Below are 22,351 nucleotides of genomic sequence, written 5' to 3'. Positions count from 1 at the left end.
TCAAATTCACTGGACCCAGCGACATGCACATCCTTGGCTTTGACCAAATCTTGGCAAATATTGGGCATCACCCAACCCTTTCACGGTAACTTCCCAATTTGGAATTTCCTCCCTGGAGTCCCGCGAGTCCCTCCCTCCGTGGTTCGCACTTGGGCTGAGGCGGGTTATGAATTACTGCGCGATATATTCGAACAGGGTAATTTTGTAGAATGGCCTGACCTCCCGGCCCCCCTTAGACGGAAACCCTCCGTCTGGCTTCAGTATTCATCTCTACGTAGAGTACTCAAGCACAAGTACACATGCTTCCCAACTCTGCCACCTGATGAACCTGCAATCACCGAATTGTCCTCACCTGACCCAATGAGGGGCAAAATCTCCAGACTATACACCTTACTCCAAACCAGGGAACCCCCTACATTCTCCAAACTACGGCGCTCCTGGGAATCAGACCTCGACCTCGAGATAACTGATGAGCGTTGGTCCCACATGTGTGCACGGATCCACGGGGTGTCCTTCAACTCCCGGTTCAAACTGATCCAATTTAAGGTGCTCCATAGGTACCACTACACCCCGTCCAGGCTACACCGCATCTCTAGTGACGCCTCCCCTAGATGCGGCCATGAGGACGCCGATTATATCCACATGATCTGGTCATGCCCTCGTCTCATCCAATTCTGGACCTCGGTCTGCTCCACCACATCGATCATCCTCGAATCCCCCTTTCTGCCATCCCCAACGAAATGCCTATTTCACGATTTCCCTGAACTCCACCGCGACTCCAGGAAACTGGCTGGCCTCTGCATGCTACTAGCGGTGCGTTCAATTCTACTTTGCTGGCTACGGCCTATTCCCCCTACCCACGCGCAATGGCTCAGAGCGGTTACGTGGGCCTCCGACACCGAAGAATCATGGGCGGCTCAACAACCCGCCTGCTCCAGGCCTAGGGATATATGGCAGAAGTTCCGCTCATTCATGTCCTCCATTGACACCGACTCAGATCCCGCATCCCCAGCTCCCTCTCCTAATCCAGCCCTGGGTGGTCCCTGAGCTGTCTCTCAAATACCCTCATGCCGACCTTCTATGGACCCCCCGAGTGCATATGTTGATACCCTTTTCTTTATGTATCTCGTTTGCATGTATTATATGAAATGTGCCGATTGCTCTGTTTTGCCCTTGAAGGCTCTATTGATGCTCACCTGTATCTGTGTTACCAAGCTGAATGAATAAATAAAAGTTTAAAAAAAAATTAGCCTGATGTGTGAAGGGAGGGTGTTCCAGTTGTAGGCTGCCTGTGTTGGGGAACTGTTGCCGCCAGCACGAGTTTTGGGAACAGTAATCATGTTAGCGCAAGTGCTCTGGCTGGCCTGGAGGATGGGGATTTGGAGATTCTTTGGACCAGGTAGGGGATGGGGGGGGGGGGGGGGCAGGTGTCATGAAGACATTTGTGTGTCAAAGCAAGAGTCTTAAAGATGATTCTCTCCTTGATTGGGAGCCAATGGACCTGCCTCCTGAGATATGGTCTCTACGTGAGAGACCCGTGGCGGCCCGGAGGGCGTTATTTTGAGCTATTTGTAGTTTCGCAATGTTTTTACATGAAGTTCCTACAAGGATGGCATTGCAATAGTCCAGTCTAGAACCAATAAATGCTCTAGCAATTGTGAGACAGTTCTGTTGCGCGAAGAATGGTCTAAATGCGTTGATGGGTTTGGAGTGATAGGCTGAGGATGATGCTATGGCATTGACCTGCCTGCCCATGGTGAGGTTAGGGTCTAATTGCCTGTGAGACAGTGATGGGGATATTGTCAACTGTGAAGGAACTATATTGCTTGTCCAGTTTGCCCAAGGTGGACGGGGATCCAATCAACAGAAGTTTGGTTTTCTCACTGTTGAGACATAACCAGTTTTCTGCCATCCAGGATTGAATTGTAGAATAGATGGAGTTAAGGGTGTTCAGGTCTGACACGTAATCGCCCGATAGGGGGATGATGACCGGGGTGTCATCAGCATAATTAGTATATGAGATGCCCAGGGCGTCCAGAATTTTTAACCGGGGTCTTGAAGAGGTTGTACAGGGTTGGAGCAATGCATGACCCCCTGGGGGACCCCGCATTTAATGATGCTGGGGGTGGCACAAAAGGATTCGGAGAATACCTTCATTGCTCTATCCTGCAGGAAGGAGATTATCCAGTTACAGGCCTTTGGAGAGAAACTTGCTGCGGTGGTGAGATGGTGGCACAGGGTCTTGTGATCCACCAAGTCAAAGGCAGCTGATAGATCGAGAAGGAGAAGGAGCGCTGGTTTGCCAGCATCTCTGAGGTCATCCATCTGGTTTTTGAGGTCTAGGAGGGCCGTTTCAGTGCCATGTCACAGCCGAAACCCCGATTGTTGGAGACCAAGTAGGTGGTCGTCCTCGAGGAATTTTTGAACTTGCAAGTATGCTACCTTTTCCAGTATTTTTAGTAGGAAGGGGACAATGGCAATGGACCTGTAATTCCTTGGGACCGATGGGTCAAGGGAAGGTTTTTTAAGAAGCGGACAAACACCACGCTTCTCAAGTCCAGTTGGGACGTGGCCACACTGGAATGAGGCGTTAATGAAAGCCGTGATAAGAGGGGCGAGGGAGCGCAGTCCTTGATGACTTGTGCTGGGCAGGCATCCCCTTTACAATTGGACGGTTTGATTGAACTGAGGAGAGTGATGACTTCAGGAACAGTCATGTCCTTGAATTCAAACATAGGAGATTGTGTGGGAACGGTTACTGGAGGTGGGCTGCTGTGGCTGTTGGCTATTAGATTTGAAAGCGCTAGCTGGTGAGCAAGGATTTTGGGGTGCAGGGTGTCAAGTTTATCCAGCATGGCTGACTGAATTTTGTACACCAGGCTTCATCCTTTAGGAGGATGAGAGGCGGAGGAGCAGGGTTTTCTAGTTCGCTGAAAATGGTAAATATTTCTTTTGTCCCTGATTCGGCATTAGTAATCCTGGTGTTAAAGGAAGAGGTTTTAGCTTTGATGATGGCGGTTTTGTAGTTTTTAGATAGAGTCTTGAAGGCTGCTAGGGTAGTCTCCCTAGGGTTGTTTCTCCGTGTAGTAAGTGAAACCCTTTTTTTAGAACGTAGCTCTAGGAGCTCCTGGGTAAACCAGACATTGGCGTGCTTGACTTTTTTTGAGGGTAAGTGGAGCCACAATGTCAATGGCCTGGGTGATGATATTTTTGAAGGCATTCGCTAGAACCTCAGGATCATTGGAGAAAGGGGGGCAATAGTGCCAGCACTGAGAGGTGTTGGGTGAGATTTTCCTTTGCGAGCTGCCGCGAGCTTCGAGAGTGCAGTGGCGAGAGGGATGGCAGGCTTAGGCCATTCTCTGGTGTTAAGGATATAAAATGTAATGCAGTGGTGATCAAACTACAGGATAGGGGTAATCTCATTGAGATCGAGTAGGCAGTTGTGTTGGGATACCTGAAAAAAAATGGAGCGAGGGAGAGGGTGCACAGCTCTGTTCTCTTTGATTTTGAAGAATTTCTTAATATAATGTTCTTAATTGGTTTTGAGTTTTGCTTAGTAGGGTGCAGCCCACTGAATAGTGCCTCCGGGCTGGGCTCTAATGATAGACTGTAGAAAAAAGGACCTAGGCTAATTAGCCATCGGTGCGGGCCGCACACCTGTAATTCCCACGAATGGTTAAATATTTGCGTAAATTACTTGATCAAAAAATATATAATCATAAATAAAAACAGTTCACATGATGTATAACTGATATTTTTTAATTTACAAAAAATGTGAATCAAAGTTTGAGGGTCCATAGAATATGCAGGGAACGTTGCCTAAAAGAGAAATCTCAACATCTCATCTTTTCCCGCTAATCCCCCAACCACTCCGTCGTGCCCTTATTTCTGATGTAGATCCACAAGAGCGCACGAAGACCATTAAAATGGCAGCAGTGCATAGTAGAAATCCAAATAGCATACGTTTCATGTACTCTGCTGTGACCTGGAAGAAAGCGCATCTCAAACCACAGAGGGGTTTCCCCAATGTTCTGGCTCAAGACACTACAAAGTGCATCCTTGTCCAAGCAGGACAAATATCTGCCCTGGAACATACTGCAATGGCTGAACCCCAGATCATAGACCCAATGAGGATTTTTTTAGAAACAAAAATTACAACTCTGAGGAACAAAAGCATATTTACTGTCCGAGCAGGATGAACAGGTGGGAACCTGCACTTCCTTCGCACCAGATTAACTACACCTGGACGAATTATGAGAATACTCAATATACCTGGAAATACCTGCACAAACTATTGCAAACCTGAGTGAGAACCTGCAGATATAAAACTGGCATACTCGGCAGCACGTAGGCAAAATGGCATGCTCGGGCAGCCTGGACCCAAGATGGCAAAATATGGGAAATAATGAAGTATCTGGCAAAATATGGATATGCCTGGTGTGAGGTAGGCATGGTTTCAAAAGGCAGACACAGAACAAATTAACAGTTTCAAAAACCTTTATTTAACTTTACCAGGGATTGGCAACCTCCTATCTGGCCCTATCTCTATAATGGGTGTAGTCTCGACCATCAAATTAAACTAAAGGATGTCAAAGCAATCCTTACAGCGGTACTGGCAGAACGGCTCAATAGAGTAATCACCACACTAATCCAACAAGACCAGACCAGACAATATACGTCCCAGGCAGGGCCACAACAGCAAATCTGAGACGACTCCAGGCGGTCATACACAGAACACGAGAGAGACCAGAAGGCTGCGCAGAGGCTGCCTTCAATGCCATCAAGGCATTTGACTGTGCGATGGGAGTGGCTGTTGCTACATTAGAACACTACGGGATAGGACACTGATTCATGTGGTGGATACAAATCCTCTATACGGGGCCATCAGCAAGAGTCTGCACAGGCAAACATATCTCAGACGCATTCCCGATTTGCAGGGACACTAAGCAAGGCTGCCCACTGTTGCCCGTCCTGTACATCTTGGCACTGGAACCCCTAGCGATCTATATGAAAGAAGCATTCGCCCACACCGGACTGCATATAGACGGGACCACACACGCCATATCCCTCTACACAGATGATATTCCGCTATACATAGAACATCCGGAAGACAACCTGGGGACGTACCTGGAAGTACTCGACAACTTCGCAAAGCTATCAGGAATTTCCATCAGCAAGAGCAAATCCCGTCTGTTCCCCCTAGTGAGCTGGGCAGGCAAAACAGAAGATCAGCTTCCCTGCCTCGAGCTCAAATGGAACCCACACAGATTTCCGATATCTAGGTATAAACATATGCCATAACAGAGGACACCCACAGAACCAACACGTTGAGAGCAAAAAAAGGCCTAGAAACATCTATACAATTCTGGGAAAAACTGCCCCTGTCAGTGATGGGACGGATATCATTGATAAAAATGATAGCCCTCCCCAGGTTACTATAATATTTCATAAACGTACTGTATCATATCAAAAGCGTTCTTCAAAGACCTCAACTCCATACTAAGCAGCTTCCTATGGGGTAAGAGCCGAAGAAGAGTAGCCATGGAAGTACTATGCAGAGACTATACAGAAGGGGGAGTGCGCCTCCCGCACTTCGAACTATACTACCTGGGAGGTCAACTACAACATATAGCCAATTGGCTAGCCGACAGACAGTGGAACATCCCCTCGAGTGACACTGTGACCCCATTCTTTCTCAACAAAGTATTGTGGCTAGAGAAGGATAGAATCACACAACCTGCGACGCTCTTGCGGCTAGGACGTCGGATATGGGACAGGACAAAGAATGCTGAAAGTAGACAAACCATACCCCCCACACTCCCCAGATACCACTGGCGCCACTGAGTGGAACTAATGGGGAAAATCTCAAACAAAGCAGGACCTACTGGGAGACCAAAGGACTGATCACAACAGGAGATCTGGCCCCTGCAGGGACGATATTAGAGTTTCAAGACCTGATCAAATCCCATGGAATAAACAGTGGACAATATCTAACATACACACGACTTGCCAAACAGCTAAAGAGTAAATGGCCATCCCCAACAGCCTTACAAACTGAAAACCCTGTATTAGGCACGCTGTATGACGTAACCGAAGGTGGGAATGTAGTTTCCAGACTATACCAAACACTCATAGAAGAAGCACCCAAGGATAAGACCAAAGGAAAAGAGACATGGGAAACAAGGAAAGGAAGAACAATCACAGACAACAAATGGACCAAAGCGAAACTATACCCTAAGAAGACAACTAGAAATGCCAGACTGAAACAGCTACAATTGTATTTCACAGAGCGTACCTGACACCGGGAAAAATATCACGCTTCCACAGAGCAAATATACAAAGCTGCCCGAAATGTGGAGAAGAAAATGCAGAAATAGGACACATGTTCTGGCACTGCCCGACGATCCAAAAGTTCTGGGGAGAAATAGAATGACTGAGAAAATGGAATAAAAGGCCAAAACTGGACTATTGAAGCATGTCTCCAGGGACTATTCAATTACCCAAACAAAAACAGGGCAATAAAAAAAAGATAAATCTAGCATAGGCACTGGCCAAACGTCAGATCGCGATGATGTAGAAAATCACAGACGGACCAAATGTAGAAACATGGTGGAAAGATATAAAGAGGTGGACTATAGCAGAAACCGCAGTCTGGTATGAAGCACTAAGAAAGAGAAGAAAATAAAGCTCCACATACATCACATCGTGGAATGCAATAGTACAAGGACTATACACCTCACCAGATGATAAACCCCCCTGAAATACACCATTCAAGAGACACGACCAAGAGACAAGTACGAGACATCTGAGAAGCATAAGCCACCCATGATCATCAACATGCATCATCCTTAAAGACTCTTGACCCAGGAATCTGCAATTTCAAGAACTATGACTCAGTGGCACAGTTACCGTTCAAAGTTGGGGCTAGGCAGGGAACTGAGGGAGGGACAGGAGAGGGAGCCTAATAGAAAATATAATGATGCACAAGGACTATGTATGTCACAATACTTCTGTAAAACTTAAAATGGTTATCAAAGCAAGTCTGTCAAAATAATGAAGGTGTCCATGTCAAACCTAATCTTGCACTCACTTAATTCTAGAATGATAATGTGTACCGGGTTAGGTCAGAAAAAAAGAGTGAGTAAATATCAGGATAGCAATGGCCTTAAATAACACTCCCTTCCTCCAAGCTTTTGTAATAAAAGTTAAGTATGAGCTTGCGTGGCTAGCTCACACAGTTCAATGAGGCACAGTTCTTCCAAGGTTCCCTTGATTGACTCGGAATTACATTATATTCTATAGATTTATTGTATTGCACCAACACGCCCGAAGGCCTCTGGGCGCTCACAAGACTTACCACAGGAAACAATCAAAGAGGAAAATGAAGACTGTTCTCCAAAAATTCTCACTCATCGCCTTTGTCAAACAAGTAGGTCTTTAAACCATTCTTAAACTGTGTGATTGAGGGAACCAGTCTCAGTGAAAGCGGTAAGATGTTCCACATGGTAGGAGCCCAGGAGTCAAAGCGGATTCCTCCAAACCTCTTCAAGAAATAGCGTGACTGAATCAGAAGGTCATCCTTATTTGAACACAGAGAGTGCCTAATTGGTGCTCTCTTAATTCGTGAACTGAGATAAGGTGGAACATTACCAGCCAAACATTTATTTACCATACTAGACACTTTAAAGTAGATTCTCTGTTGAACGGGGAGGCAGTGCAGCTTCCGACGGGCCCCAGACATATGCGCCTCCCGGTCCATACCACAAACTGCATGGACCACCCCATTCTGAATCACTTGAAGCTTTTTAATGTTGGTTTGAGCTGTTCCAATCAAAAGACTATATTATAGTAGTCTAGTTTTGTGGTTATCGTAGCGTCTGCGATTAGAGCTCTGTTTTTTTCAGATAAATGGGGGCGGATCTGCCAAAGTAAATGTGTTGTGTAAGTACAAGAGGAGCTCAAATATGAAACGTGCTTTTTGAAGTTTAGTTGGGGGTCAAAGTAAACCCCCAAAGTTTTTACATGTTCCGAGACCCGAATAATGTTTCCTTCAATGATAAATGCACTGTATTGGGGATCACTATTTTCAATTTAGTATCAGTACCTAACATCAGAATGTATGTCTTTTTAATCATTTACAGTGAGTGAGTTTCTAGCCTTCCCAATTTTGATGGCACCAAAAACGTCACACACTTGCTTAATCTCATTTATTTATTTATTTAAAATGTGTGAAGTGCAAACTAAGGTCCAAAGGCGTCTTGGCGGTGGAAGAGGCAGTACATCAAGAAAGACAGCTACAGATAAGAAGTAGAGCCAAATTGGCAGATCAGAACAAATACGTTTTCATTGCCCTACGAAAAGGAAAATAGTCCTTGGTGGCTCGTAGCGAGGGGGGGAAGCGAGTTCCACAGTCGGAGCCAAAACTGAGAACGACCAGCCCCCTAGCCAAGCACGAAGATACCATGGTATTTTTGGAAGCAGCTGTGATGAAGAGCGCAACTGTCTGATTGGACAGTAATGTTCGATCTTCTTAAGGTTTTCTGGACCTGTATTATGCACAGTCCGATGAGTGACGCAGAGCGTCTTAAACAGTATCCTTGCCCCCACCGGGAGCCAAGGGAGACGCTGCAGGAGGTCTATAGACAGAGTCATCCAGGGCGCCTTTAGTGCTATTCTGGCTGTTGAGTTCTGAAGAACCTGCATCTGTTGAATTTGTTACTTTGGTTGACCCAGCTAAATACCATTACAATAGTTAGAGGCAACCACCATAGTACGGCATGCAGGGGGGAGCATGCAGAGAATTTTCCTCAGAATTTTGAGCTTTCCAAACCCTGCACTGCAAATTGCCGAGATCGGTGCTTCTCCCGAGCCATTTGGGAGTAGTTTCACCCACAGGCTTTTCACAGATGCACAGGCAACTGGACAGCGGCCCAAAGAATCAGGCCAGTATTCTGCATTCCAGATGTTATCAGCTCTTTGTGGACCGAACACCAAAACTTCAATTTTTTTGCCATTTCATTTTAACCAGTTCTCTGCCATCCATTTACTGATTTTATCCAGACAGTCCCAAAGTTTTCCAGGGAGGATCCGTCTGAGGGAGTTCAGCCGAAACACTCATCAGCATAGGTATAAAAAAAGGACTCCACACTCAGCAATAAGAATGGCAAGAAGGCAGTCATACATATTAAAAAAGAAGGGGGGAGAGGGCCGAGCCCTGCGGAACCCCACACATCAGACCAAGAGTGGGCGCGAGGCAGCCCTGAAAAGAAATGGTCTAAACCCACCCCTCAAGAAAAGACCCAAACCAAGCCAACAGGGAACATCCCACTCCTGCTTGCTCCAGACAGATAAGCAGAGTATAATGATCCACTGTATCGAAAGCCGCAGAGAGATCAAGAAGAAAAAGAACTCCTGACTCTCTGTGGTCCGTGAGAACAGCTAGATCATCCAGTAATGATATAACCGATTCAGTGCCCATAGTGGGACGAAAACTAGACTGAAACGGGTGCAGATAGTAGTTCTTGTTAGGCAGAGTTTGTATGCAGTAACCTTCGGCCGCCACTATACACAACTGGGACTACAGGTGTAAGCAAACCAACCATAAGTCTGTACTACACAGTGTTGGTAGCGCTGCTGAGCAGCCAGGATTATCTCAAAAGGGGAATGTGAGCTGTAATGATGTTACACAGAGGTCTACAATCACAAGTATTCAAATAAACTCTTATACTCAAGGTTTCTTGGTAAAACACCTATTAATTGCATTGGTGATTCCTAAAGGTGACCTGAACATTGACAGTTTTCCAAAAGCAGATGCTCATCTAAGAAAGAGGAGATATGTGGAACTGATGGGTCGAACAAAGAGAGAGACCTACTTCACTGCCAAATCAATAGAAGCCTTTGATGCCATCCTGTATGAACACAGGTTGTTCAGCCAGACCTCATTAGTGTTCAATGATCTTTATGCCAAGAATCCAGGTTGGAACAAATTCAAAGTGGTACCAAATCCCCAGATGGGAATTGCTGCATACAATTAAACACACCTATAAAAGGATTTAATGCAATCAGAGAAGAACTGAGAGCTGTAAGACTAATGGCTCTCCAGAAGAGATATGTCCTAGATATGATTCCAGCCACGGACGGAGGTGTTTGTGCCAAAATTGGAGAATCATGTTGCACATTTATACCTTCTCACAATGATTAGAATTGAACTTTGACAGAAGCCATAAACATGCTGATGAAACTCCATGGCCAGATAGAAAAAGAAAACATTGCTGATGACAGCTGGTTTGGACATTTTTCTCATGGGTTCCACAATGGATTGCAGATATGTTCAAATTTCTTGGAGCCTTGCTATTATTAGTGATGCTTGGATTTTGTGTAATAAAGATATTAATCTTGCAGTGTAAGAAGACAGCAAAGAAAGCCATAGGGATGAAGATTATGATCGATGTTGAACCAGGATGGAAGCCTAAAGTCTTGACTGATTAAGAGATCAGAGACTTTGTGAAGTCTAGCATCCATGCACCCGAGGGAACGAAGTTCCTGTATCCAAAAGACCACAGAAAATATGTGGGAAGATGGATCTACTGCAGTCCAACTGGACAGTGCACGCTCATGACATGGAACAAAGAGGAGCATGTGAAGTCAGCTGGATGCTTGAAGGGAGTCATAAAAATATGGATCCCTAAAAGGCACTTCTTTAGACCAGGATGTCTAGGAATAGAAGACGATGTGAGAGTGGTCGATAAAATCGCCCAGAGGGGGGAGTGCAGAGAAGGAGCCAAGTACCCCTACTCCACCTACCCCGCCTACATTACCTGAGAAGTATGAACCAAAGTATGTGACGCATACTACACCAATCCAAAAGCAGGAAGAAGAGCAACAACTCTGTGCAGTACTCATAAGAATACCTATACCTAAGAGAATATGGGAAGTAAAGTATCCATTAAGGAAACCATACCTACATCCAAGACAACATGATGGCCATTTGAATGCGATTCCTGATGAAACAAAGAAACCGAATGACCAGGATGAGTGGTGACGTCATATGAAACTGAATTGACCCCATATAGAAGATAATCAGACCCGAGAGGCAGACGATTTATGAAGAACAAAGAAGTACCAAGGATAAGTGACATCTTGGGATCAAGATAAAGAGACTTCTGGTGCCTCACTGGTGGACAGCGGCACCCCTGCCCTCTTCCTTGTATTAGTTACTACAAGGGAATCCGGAATGGAATGTCCCCGGATGTACAGCGGGTCTGAGGGTGAAGGAGTGAAAAGTTTTTCAATCCTTGGATTAACTCCTCTGATTAGTGCGGGTGTGGATAGCGAAGGGATGATTCTTCTCTTCACTGAAGCGAGGAGGGGAATGGTTTGGCTGACTGGGGGTTTCTCCTTAATTACTCTTTCCACAAAGTCTATTTCCGGAGAGATCTCCCCAGTGTCCAGTTCGAAATGTGCTGCTGCTCTGCGCAACAGGGCATTGAATGTGGGCTGATCGTCAATGGGAGACGTGTTTCTAACAGGTGAATTGTCAGGAGGATTTAGGTTCAGGACATCAGTGTCCGAATATACTGATGGGGATTGCCAGGGATGAGAAGGTCCTTCTGGATTTTCTCCGAAGCCTTCTCCTACCATGTCTGGGCTGTCTTCCAGACCTTCCTCTTGGTTCTGTCCCTCTTCCTTGTCCACAAAATCATCCTCCTCTTCTAAGTATTGTTCCTCACCAGTGAGGTCATACACATTATGGAAGTCTAAGGCTGTGTCCTGCCTCGGGTATTTGGCCCTGGGGTCCTCCTGAGGCCCTTCTCTTGTTCTCTTGGGAGTGGGAGGGTTCTGGGTGTTCATAAACCTCTCCATTCTCTCCATGCAGAGATGGAGCCTTTCCATGGTTTCATGGGGTACCCCTGAGCGGTCTAGCGGGGGAAAATTAGTGTCATCTAGCTGAAAACGGCTCAACCTCTCCCATAACGTCGAGGAAAGTGTCCCGTCGCCTTCCGGAGTGCTGGGGGTCCCCCCGACTGAAGGGGGTAGTCCCTGTCTGTCTTCGGGCTTTTTCGTCGTGTCTTTCGACCTCTGCGTAGCGCTCGACGTGTCCTTCGGTGTACGCTTCTGGGCGTCGGCTGCCACGATCCTCGACAAGCTCTCTGCGACTCGTTTGTCAGCGGAGGGCTGTGGTTTCGACGTTATGGGTGTCGATCGTTCTACGGCGGCGTGCGCTCTCTGCTGGTGCGTGCCGGCCGATGGTTTGGGGGCGGCGCCCTTATTTGCCGAAAGCCCAGTCGCTGGTCGCGGCTGCGAGAGGGCTTCGAACCTGAACAGTCCGAGGAGGCCGCCGGTGTAACCTGCGTCTCCTTGGGCGCCGATGCTTTCTTCGTCTTCGACGAAGAGCTATGGGTTGTGTGTTTATGTGTTGTATCGTGTGCGTCAGTGTCGCCGGGGTGTTCATCCCCATAAGCAGGGCGTGAGCCGAGCCCGTCGGGGCCGGGGACAGACGACGAAGAGCGCGAGCGCTCTTTAGAGGGGTGTACGACTTCCGTAGCGGAGGTCGTGTTATCACGTTCCTCGTCACTGTCGGTGGTAGCAGCGGCGGGTGAAGACCCGGCCTTCGACATAGCGTAGGCCGCCCACCTCTTGACCCTACTGTCTTTTAGAGTCTTTGGCTTTAGAAGCCGACAAGCCGAGCAACCCTCCTCTTTGTGATCGAGGGGCAAGCAGCGGTTACACCGTGAATGCTTGTCCTTCCAAGTAAACTTGCCCTTACAAAGTGGGCAAAACCTAAAGGGTGTCCTCTCCATAGCCGAGGCAATAAACCGTGATAACTACCCCAAGGGAAAGGAAGGGGAAAAGGAAAGGCATTCTCAGAAAAAGAATCAGAGATGTCCCACGACCCCACTCTCCCTACTGTATTTGGCCTGCGAGGTCAGGCCACGTGTTCGGCAACGCCGAAGGATCTCCTCCGCTCGTCCCCTCCGTCGAAGATCTTGCTCGGCGGAGACAGCTTCACAACTGCATCGAGGGAGGGATCGATATATTAAATCTTTAAACAGGAAAAAACGACCAAAGGTCGAGGAGATGGAATCTGCAATGTCTCTCGAGGAGCTCCGCGTAAAGGCGACCAGTAGCTGGGCGGAAAAAAACAATCTGAGGGACCTCGACGCGTGAGGGATTGTGGGTACAACACACGTCACTATAGGGATAGTATTTCAGACACGCCCTGTTGACGTCCCTTTTCGACTACGAAAAACAAAATGCAATACTCCGCAGTGACCACTGGATGTCGGACCTATGCACAGCATGTGATTCTAAGCAGATTAACAAGCATCAGAAACATATCTACCTCATAGATACATATGGATTGACTAAATAATGAATGTTCCACTACGTATATAGCAGTCTTGAGCAACGAGGAAGGCCTCAATTCAGTGGTGCAGTTACAAAAAGCAATTGAATTAAACAGAATATATTTCAGCTAAAGAGCTGGATGAGCCAAAGAGCCAAGGTCTTATCAGAACTAAAATTGGCTGACATTAGATACAATTAACGTGAAAGAACAGAAGCTCCTGTTCAAGAAGGTCAAGTGAAAACAAAAGACGTCAGAGGACTATTGAGGAATAAAATCAAATACAAGAAAAGGCTCAATTCATGGTGTCCAGTCACATGATGGAAGAAAGTTGGACGCATGAGGAGATCACACCTACGCACGGAAGCCAGACAGTACCCATACTCCATAAAATAAAATCACAGAGAAGAGTACAGACTCAAGGCCAACTTCAAACACTAATTGACACTGAAACATTGAGGTGTTGATCGAGTGTTCTTTTAATTGGTGAGAAGCTAGTATCGAGACAAGCTCACCCGCACCCGATTGTTCAGTCTGCATGCTGCTCACGTAGGTGGAAAGTTATTGACGGGGTTAGTAGCCAGCCAATTATAGAGGACCACGTAGTTGGGGTCCTATAGTTTGTGTAGCCAATGGGACATCGTACATTTAGTGACGTTCATAGTGGCCATCTTGAAGGGAGGGCTTGTTTGCCCCACCTGTTGTTGACTATCCAATTATTTCCCTCTGTTACTCTATACAGATATAACACCTATGCTTAGTTATTCTTTTAGAGCCAATCCCGCTTCCAGATAGGTTTTAGAAGTTTGCCACGTATGAGGACGTTGGTAATGACACAGGTCAGTACGTCAGCTATGACCATTTTAGGGTTTAAGAACCCAGCCTTTTTATGAAATGATTGAGAGTTGAGTATCGAGCGATTGCTGATGTTCTTTGTACTCCCCCGTTTTACTTATATTAAAACAAAAACATTTTGCCAAGCTATCTGTGTCGTCTGAATTATTGATGTTTGATTAAAGTCTGCATCCCCATCCATCTCAAGGGTATTGCTACCCATCTTAAAGGGCTGGAAGTCTCCAATTCAACAGAGTCAAGGAATGAGTGTAGAAAAAGGTTGCCACTCACTCAGGAGAATCAGACAAAAATCATCCAAGAGCCCAGCAAAAAGGGCTTGTAGAATCACAGGTGGAGAAAATGTCACTGGGAAAGGAAAATATACTCTAATACTGGCACATGGGTGTAGTACTGGATGCCAGATTCAAGCATGCCCACTACTGTTATCCATTGAATAGCAGGCACTTTGGCATTATTACAGAGATTTCAACACAGAATAAGAAACATGCCCCCTTCTTGTATGAGGGTTAACCAAAGAATGCACAAGAACGAAAAGGATCTTACACCACAACAAAGTAGGAACACAACAAGTGAGATTTAGAGTGCTTGCAAACTCAGGAAATTGAAAATACCTGAAACTTCACTCTACAGAAGAAAGTGGGCAGAAGACAACACACTAAACATAATCATTACTCACATCGTCTTCGGAACGTGAAGTCACTACAGCATCGATCATCTTCCGAGGGTTGTTCACGCTGGAGACAGTTAGTTTCCCAAGGGAGCCTTCAAATTGCACTAAAAGCAGAGTTATAAGACAAGATTTGTCTGGTTAGCAAGGATGTTGAAATAATGGCAGCAGGAAAAGGGTACTGTAATCTAGAAAGCTTTGGATTACATTTTATGGCAATGAAGAGTTTGAGAGTTTTAATTGCTGTTCAAGCCTAGGTTTTGTGCATGGTGATGAAGTACCTTCCCCATTAACACCTTTGTCATTTAAGAAGTCCCTTGTTGAAGTAAAACTAGAAACTAAAATCACAGTAGACTGCTTCAACTGCATTTTGGTATTCCAAACTGTATGTGAAGGTTAGGGTGTTTTACTAAAGTCTACCTGTGGTAGGACTGTAAAAGAGAAGAACAGAACTCCAACTCTTAGGTTTGGCCTGTAATACCCAAGATGTTTGGTAGCTATGGCCGAGCAGCCAAGCTTAGTCTATGAGGGAGAAGGGCTCTAGGTAAGTATAAAAACCTCAGAGCACACTTCTAGTCAAGATTTCACTTACAAACTGTAGTTTTATAAAAGAAATATGGTTATTTATTAAAAACACTAATGCAAACCAACACAATATTAGGATTACAAGCAAGTAAACCTATTCACATATATTTACACAATAAGATATTGGCTGGGCGTTACTGAATTCATTGGTAGATTTTAGATGATAAACAGGTAAATAGAGTAGTATTCAAGTTAACAAATCAATTCCTTACACAACATTCAATGTAATGTAACAAGGATACTGGTAAGTAACTTCTAGGCAACCAACACTTTAGAAAGTCCAGCCCTGTCTAGGGATGAGTCTCAAAGGCAGTTGGGACAATGGGTTACCAGGGCCTGTGGGCAGAAGAACAAAGGAAGCAAGACACTGTCAAAGTTAAATGTTAAGCAGGACTCTTCAATGTTGCAGGCAGGTATAATGTTCAGTATTAAGGGGTTTCAGAGAGGTTAGATAGACCCACTGATGGATTGTAGCACAAGGACTGATGTCCTTAGGCCTGGGAGAAAACTATTAGATTGTCCATGTCAAAGTGTCTCAAGAAGCTCAGATCGGTACAGATCAATACAGTAAGCACCCAGGTGAGCACCTAGGAGCGCGACAGTTCTGATGTCACCGGCAGGTCCCCATGGTGATGAGACAGTAGCTCCTATTCGGATTCCTGGCCTGGAGGCTGAAGAAAGAACTTTTGGCAGGAGCAGACGGTCAGCTTCTAGCGATGGGAGGCCTAGCAGATGCTTACAATACTGGCTCGTTGGGACTCGACACATGCTTCGGTTTAGCGACTGTTGTCACAAGAAAGACTCCCCTCCGTTTCTTGGTCCCCAACCTGGAAAAGGAGGTTTCCAAGAGTGGGAAAGAGTCATTGTAGGCCCAGAAGGATGCCCACAAGGTAACAGCCGAAAACACGCTTCAAAAGACGATGCACAGCAAAATGGTCCAGGTCCCATGGTATTGGAAGATTGCAGCCCGTGATGGCTCAAAACGCAGTTAGTCTCGAGACTAGTTAGGCCCACCAGTCCAAGGGAGGTAGTCATCTGGTCTGGATCTTCCCTGTCGATCAGAAGAGGAAGTTGGAGCACAAGTGGTTACCTGGCAGTCATTGGCGGTTGTTGAAGGTGGCTGCAGACGTCCTCCTTCCGATTCTTCTTTCCATTGGTCGACTCTGCCCTTCTGCTCCAGGACACTCGCCTTTTATGCAGGAAAACTGGCTGCATTCACCAATCACTATTCAAGCCTTTATGCAAATCTGCGGTCTGGCTTGTCCAAAAGGACAGCCGCTGTCCCAGTTCGAACTGGATCCAGGCAGACACACTGCAGGACAAAGACTAGGGGAGATTCAGTCACTGCCCCCACTTCCGGTCCTTTCAGGCACGCAGAGTGCCTTGGCAGGCTTCGCAAGGAAGCCCGCCCAAGGACAAAAGACCTAGCAGTACCTCACCAACCCAAGCAGGTAGAAGAAGGGTCAAGGTCGCCCCGGGCCTGGTGCTTCCCCGGCCTGCATTTGTCTTGGCGCCCCCCCCGGAATTTCTTTCATCCCCTCCTTCCACTGGTCATCACGGGCTGCGTGTGTCTTCATCCTTTGGGGTCTCCTATGTTCTGAGGGGGCCACGGTGAGCTCTGTGTCACTACTTCGCCCAGGACCTTTTGTTCACCGGCTGCCTGCCCTATCCTTCATCACTGTGCTCGAGGCTGCGGCCTGTCTACCCTGCGGGGCATTGCGCTGGGAGGCGCCCCCCTGCACTCATCGCACTCGGCCACCCATATCTGGATCCCTGCTCTCACATTGTCTGCTGGGCGTCATCGCCCCGATCCCTGGGGTCTTCCACCCCCGAGGTCTCCTCGCGTTTCTCCCCACGCCTCCCTGGGCTGGCTGAGACCTCGCGGCCTGAATTGGTAGCCGCAATATCGCATTTACACGGATTCACAGCCATGGCTCCCCCTGCATTACTCCCTGTTTCATACCATACTTCGCACTCTCCCTCAAGTGGTACAGGGCCTGAGCCCCCCCCCGTCATTTCTCCCAGGGCTGCCGGGGTCCCCCCCTTCACCCCCACTCGGCCACCAACATCGTCAGGATGACCAAGGGAGGGGCGAGGAAACAGAGCTCCATCAACATGTTTACTAAGACTGCGATGAGATCATCAGAGGAGACCACTGAGCAGGCCCCTGCTGCACCTCCACCCGACACAGTACCGGAATCCCAAACTATGATGGACTTTATTCGCGAGGGCTTCACCGCACTCCACTCAAAACTGGATGACATGAACGGTACTATATCCTCTATTAAGGCCCACATCGAGCAGACCGACAGCCTTGTGTCAGAAGTCGAGACACGGGTCGGTTCCGCAGAGGATGCACTGGGTGCCCTGCGCTCCGAGGTCACTGCTCTCTCCAACCGAGTCCTTGACGTAGAGAAGAACAACGAGGACTTGGAATCTCGATCGAGGCGTAACAACCTCCGCATCATCGGGGTTCCCGAGAACGAAGTTCATGAACCAATGGAGGACTTTGTTGAGCGCACATTGGTCTCGCTCCTGGATTCTCCCAAGCTCTCCCCGCACTTTGCCATTGAGCGGGCACACCGAGCCCTGACGGCTAAGCCCAGGCCTGGTGCTCCACCTCGGCCCATCATAGCCCGGGTGCTGAACTTCCGTGACCGAGATGCCCTCCTCAGGGCTGCTAGACTAAAAGGGGAGCTACTATTGGACGGCGCAAGGATTTATCTTTACCCGGACTTCTCTACGGCCGTCCAACGTGAACGCAAGACTTTCCAGGCTGTGAAGCGCAGGCTGCAGGACCACTCAGTCAAATACGCTATGCTCTATCCTGCCAAACTCCGCATAGAACACGCCAACCAGGTGTTTTTTTTCACGATCCCGGAGGAGGCCTCCAGGTTTATCGACGAACATTTCCCTGGTTGACCCCTCTCCTCTGTTCACGGTTTTGCAGTTATCCTTCTGTCCCGACGTGGAGGGGCCAGGCAAGGCCGCCTTCCTGCATCGGGGTTACTCTGATCCTCTATTCCGGAATCTGCTTGTTTTGTTCATTTTACAAATATGTGCCACATTAACATGTGCCAGAACCCTGTTCAAGTTATTTGCAAAGGTCTACTGTGGGCACCTTTTGTCTTATTTGGATCTGCCGCAGCCCGGACTGCGGCGGCCAGTCCGGCCCTCAGGCCCCCAGGCGCTGATGCCTCTGGTTTGGTTTTGGTTGAGGGGGGTTGGGATTGTCATCCCTCTGTTTGGGGGGTGGGGGGTGTGTGGGTGCCGGTGGGTCATGTCAGGGGTTTTGTTGTTAAAAAGTTGGCGTTGGCAGCGAAGGCGAGCCGCGAGGTGGTACTCAGGACTTGGTGCTGCAGGGCTGTGAAATTGGCCCGCTGGGTATTGACATTTTTCCTTTTTCAACCACCACTGCATCTGTGACCGAGAGTGACCTGACCTTCATGAGCTGGAACGTACGTGGGTTGGGCAATTATAAAAAGATGAGACAGCTCCAGTTGCAGGCCGAGCGTCATGGGTCCAAGATTCTGTTTCTACAAGAGACACATGCTCGCGCGGAACAGTGTATGCGTTTTGCCAAAACCTGGGGTCTCCATAGATTCTTTACCGATTTCTCTACCCAAAGCCGCGGGGTCATGACCCTCATCCACAAGAGCCTCAAGTTTACTCTTATTGCCTCACAAATAGACCCTCAAGGCAGATATGTGCTGCTTCATGCTACGCTACAACACAGGGAGGTGGTCCTGCTGAACATTTACGGCCCTAACCTAGATTTCCCTGATTTTTATGTACAGGTCACGTCCCTCCTTGATGGATTCCCCCTTGTCCCCATCCTTTGGGGGGGGGGGGGGGCGACTTCAACACGATTTTCGATGTAGCTCTTGACAGATCTGGATCCAGGCCCCATCTACTCTCCAGGGCAGCCTACGCTGCACTATCATCCCTGCCCCGTCTCGCCATGGTAGACGCGTGGAGGTTCTTCTACCCGGACTCCCGTGTGTACTCTTTTTACTCCTCAGTCCACGGATCCTATACCCGTATTGACAGATGGGTGATCTCCAACGAACTGGTTAAGAGCGTTATACAGCTAATGATCCTCCCCAGAACCCTGTCTGACCACTCTCCAGTTACTGTGACCATCGGTTGGGGTCCTGATCCCGGCCGGACACGCAACTGGAGGCTGAAACCCCTGTCCTTACTGGACCCGGAGTTCTGTTCCGAGCTCGAGCGGTCGATTGAGGAATTCTTCGAGACTAATATGGGTTCGGTAACGTCCCAGGCCACTCTATGGGAGTCATTTAAGGCTTATATCAGAGGGATTGCGTTGTCCAAAGAGAATGGGGTCCTTAAGTCAATCCGGAGGGATCTTGCCGCTAGTGAATCCAGACTCTCTACCCTGGAAGCTACATGCTCACTTCACTCCACCCCAGGCAACCTGGCTGACATAGGGATGTAATTGGACACGTTCCGATCCCTCGTGGATCACGAACAAAGGTTTTTGGATAGTCCTGGCATGGCGAGGAGATACGGGGAGGGAGAGCGCCCCGGTCGATTTCTGGCACGACTGATCCGTCATGAGACGGGGTCCCCACACATAATCGGAGTCGAGAGACCTGACGGGTCCATGGCTGTCTCTTCGCAAGACATCAACAGGGAATTTTTCACATTTTACGAAACCCTATACTCTAACTCAGATGAGGTGTCAGTAGCGGAGATCGACTCTTTTCTCGATGCCCTTCCTCTCTCAGCCCTGTCCCCGGAAGCCGCGGCTTCCCTCGATTCCCCTCTCACACTGGAGGAGCTGTCAGACGCTATTGACTCCTTATCCTCGGGGCGAGCCCCCGGCTCGGACGGTATCCCGGTCGAATTTTACAAGCATTTTAAGTCACAGCTGCTCCCTCACTTGCTAGCTCTTTGGGAAGAGTCTGTGGAGTCCGGTGTATTCCCCCCTTCACTCCGGGAGGCCACAATCACAGTACTACTTAAATCAGGTAAATCCCCCTTGCAATGTGGTTCATACCGGCCGCTCTCACTTATAAATTGTGATGTCAAAGTATACGCCAAGGCTCTGGCGCTCCGGTTAGCTCCCCTGCTGCCATCTATCATCCATCCAGATCAGGCGGGTTTCATCCCGGGTCGCTCCACCTCCCTGAGCCTGAGGCGCCTATTTAATATAATCAATAGAATCAGTAACGAGACGCAAGCAGTGGCTGTCACCCTCGACATGCAAAAGGCGTTTGACTCGGTCTCTTGGAGGTACCTACGGCGGGTTCTCCAGAGTTGCAAATTCGGCCCCTCCTTTCTCTCCTGGGTCAGATTGCTTTACTCTTTCCCCGTGGCCAGGGTCCGCACCGACGACCATTGCTCCCCCCTCTTTGAGATCGCCAGGAGGACGAGACAGGGGTGCCCCTTCTCTCCCTTGATCTTCGCTATAGCAATAGAGCCCTTCACTGATATGCTCCGCCAACTCCATGCTCACAGAGGCCTCCGCACTGCGGGCCAGTCGGACATAGTGTCCCTATATGCGGATGATGCATTGTTGTTTGTGTGCTCTCCCTCCATCAACTTACCCCCAATACTGGAGGACATCATTCGGTTTGGTCGAATCTCTGGCCTTAAAGTGAATTGCTCGAAATCCACTCTTTTCCCACTCACGGAATGCACTCTCCCTCCTCCTAACTCCTTTGGCTTCACATGGGCTCAATCCACATTTACCTACTTGGGAATAGCGGTAACGCGCCAGCAGGCGTTGACCTTCCAGGAAAACTATCAGAAGTACCTCACACACCTGACGGCTAAGGTCCGGGCCTGGGACAAGCTCCCGATCTCCCTGGCAGGCAGGATAGGGCTATTGAAGATGGTGGTGTTGCCCCAGTTGCTTTACAGGTTCACGAACATACCCTTGTGGCCAGGGGGGGGGGGCTTCTTCCGTGACTTGACTCGCACTGTGAATTCCTTTCTCTGGCACTCGGGTGCGGTCCGCCTTAAAATTGATACCCTGTCTACTCCCATCTCTAACGGGGGCTTCGGTGCCCCTAACTTCCTCAAATACTGGCTGGTATCCCAAATCCAATATACTTCTCACTGGTTTAATACAATTGACCCTCCCCCGCATGTCCGACTCGAGAAGCTTGCGGTCTGTGACCGGGATATCCGCTCCTTGGTGATACAACCCGCTCCCTTAGCACTGGACTCACAGAGCCCGGTCGCCTGCACATCCATCGCATTGGCGAAGATGTGGAGACTAGTCAAAACTACTTACGCCTTTCACGGCAACCTCCCTCTCTGGAATTTCCTCCCGGGGGTCCCGCGGGTCCCACCAGGCATGGTTCGTCGCTGGGCGGACGCAAGCTACGAGTTGCTGCTAATGTGTTTGACCAGGGTATATTTGTTGAATGGCCCGATCTCCCGTTGCCCCTGAGGAGTGGCCAGAGTGTATGGCTTCAATACGCATCCCTCCGCAGGACCCTCAAACGTAATTATCAAACGTTCCCTGCGTTGCCACCGGACGACCCTGCTATTGAGGAGCTCACCTCCCTTGGGCCCACAAGAGGTAAAATCTCTAGGTTATACACAATGTTGCAATCCAGAATGTCCCAGACTTTGCTAAACTGAAGCGTGTGCGGGAGGTAGACCTTGGTGTTGAAATGTCGGATGAGCGCTGGGCACATCTATGCGAGCGCACACATCGAGTGTCCTTCAACTCCCGGCTTAAACTCATTCAGTTCAAAGTACTACACAGGTTTCACTACACCCCGATCAGACTACATCGCATGTCCAGGGATCACCCTTCCAGCTGCCCTAGATGCTGCCGGGACGATGCCGACTACATTCACATGATTTGGTCCTGCCCTCGCCTCTCACAGTTTTGGGAGGCAGTTTGCTCGACAATGTCT

At 48.3% G+C, this 22,351-nt stretch overlaps 1 protein-coding gene across 1 annotated transcript in view; it reads right to left on the bottom strand.

Moving 5' to 3' along the window:
* Nucleotides 1-22,351, bottom strand: part of PATL1 (PAT1 homolog 1, processing body mRNA decay factor) — a 706,345-nt gene that overhangs the window by 311,691 nt on the left and 372,303 nt on the right. Inside the window, exon 12 of the mRNA XM_069628825.1 lies at nt 14,877-14,974. Within this exon, the coding sequence (XP_069484926.1) occupies nt 14,877-14,974 (98 nt within the window). The remainder of the gene's footprint in view (nt 1-14,876; nt 14,975-22,351) is intronic.

This window comes from Ambystoma mexicanum, chromosome 12 (assembly GCF_040938575.1).
Source record: "Ambystoma mexicanum isolate Mex_15411 chromosome 12, UKY_AmexF1_1, whole genome shotgun sequence".
NCBI lineage: Eukaryota > Metazoa > Chordata > Amphibia > Caudata > Ambystomatidae > Ambystoma > Ambystoma mexicanum.
Note: the sequence above shows the minus strand (reverse complement) of the source record. Positions and strands in the feature narration are given on the sequence as shown.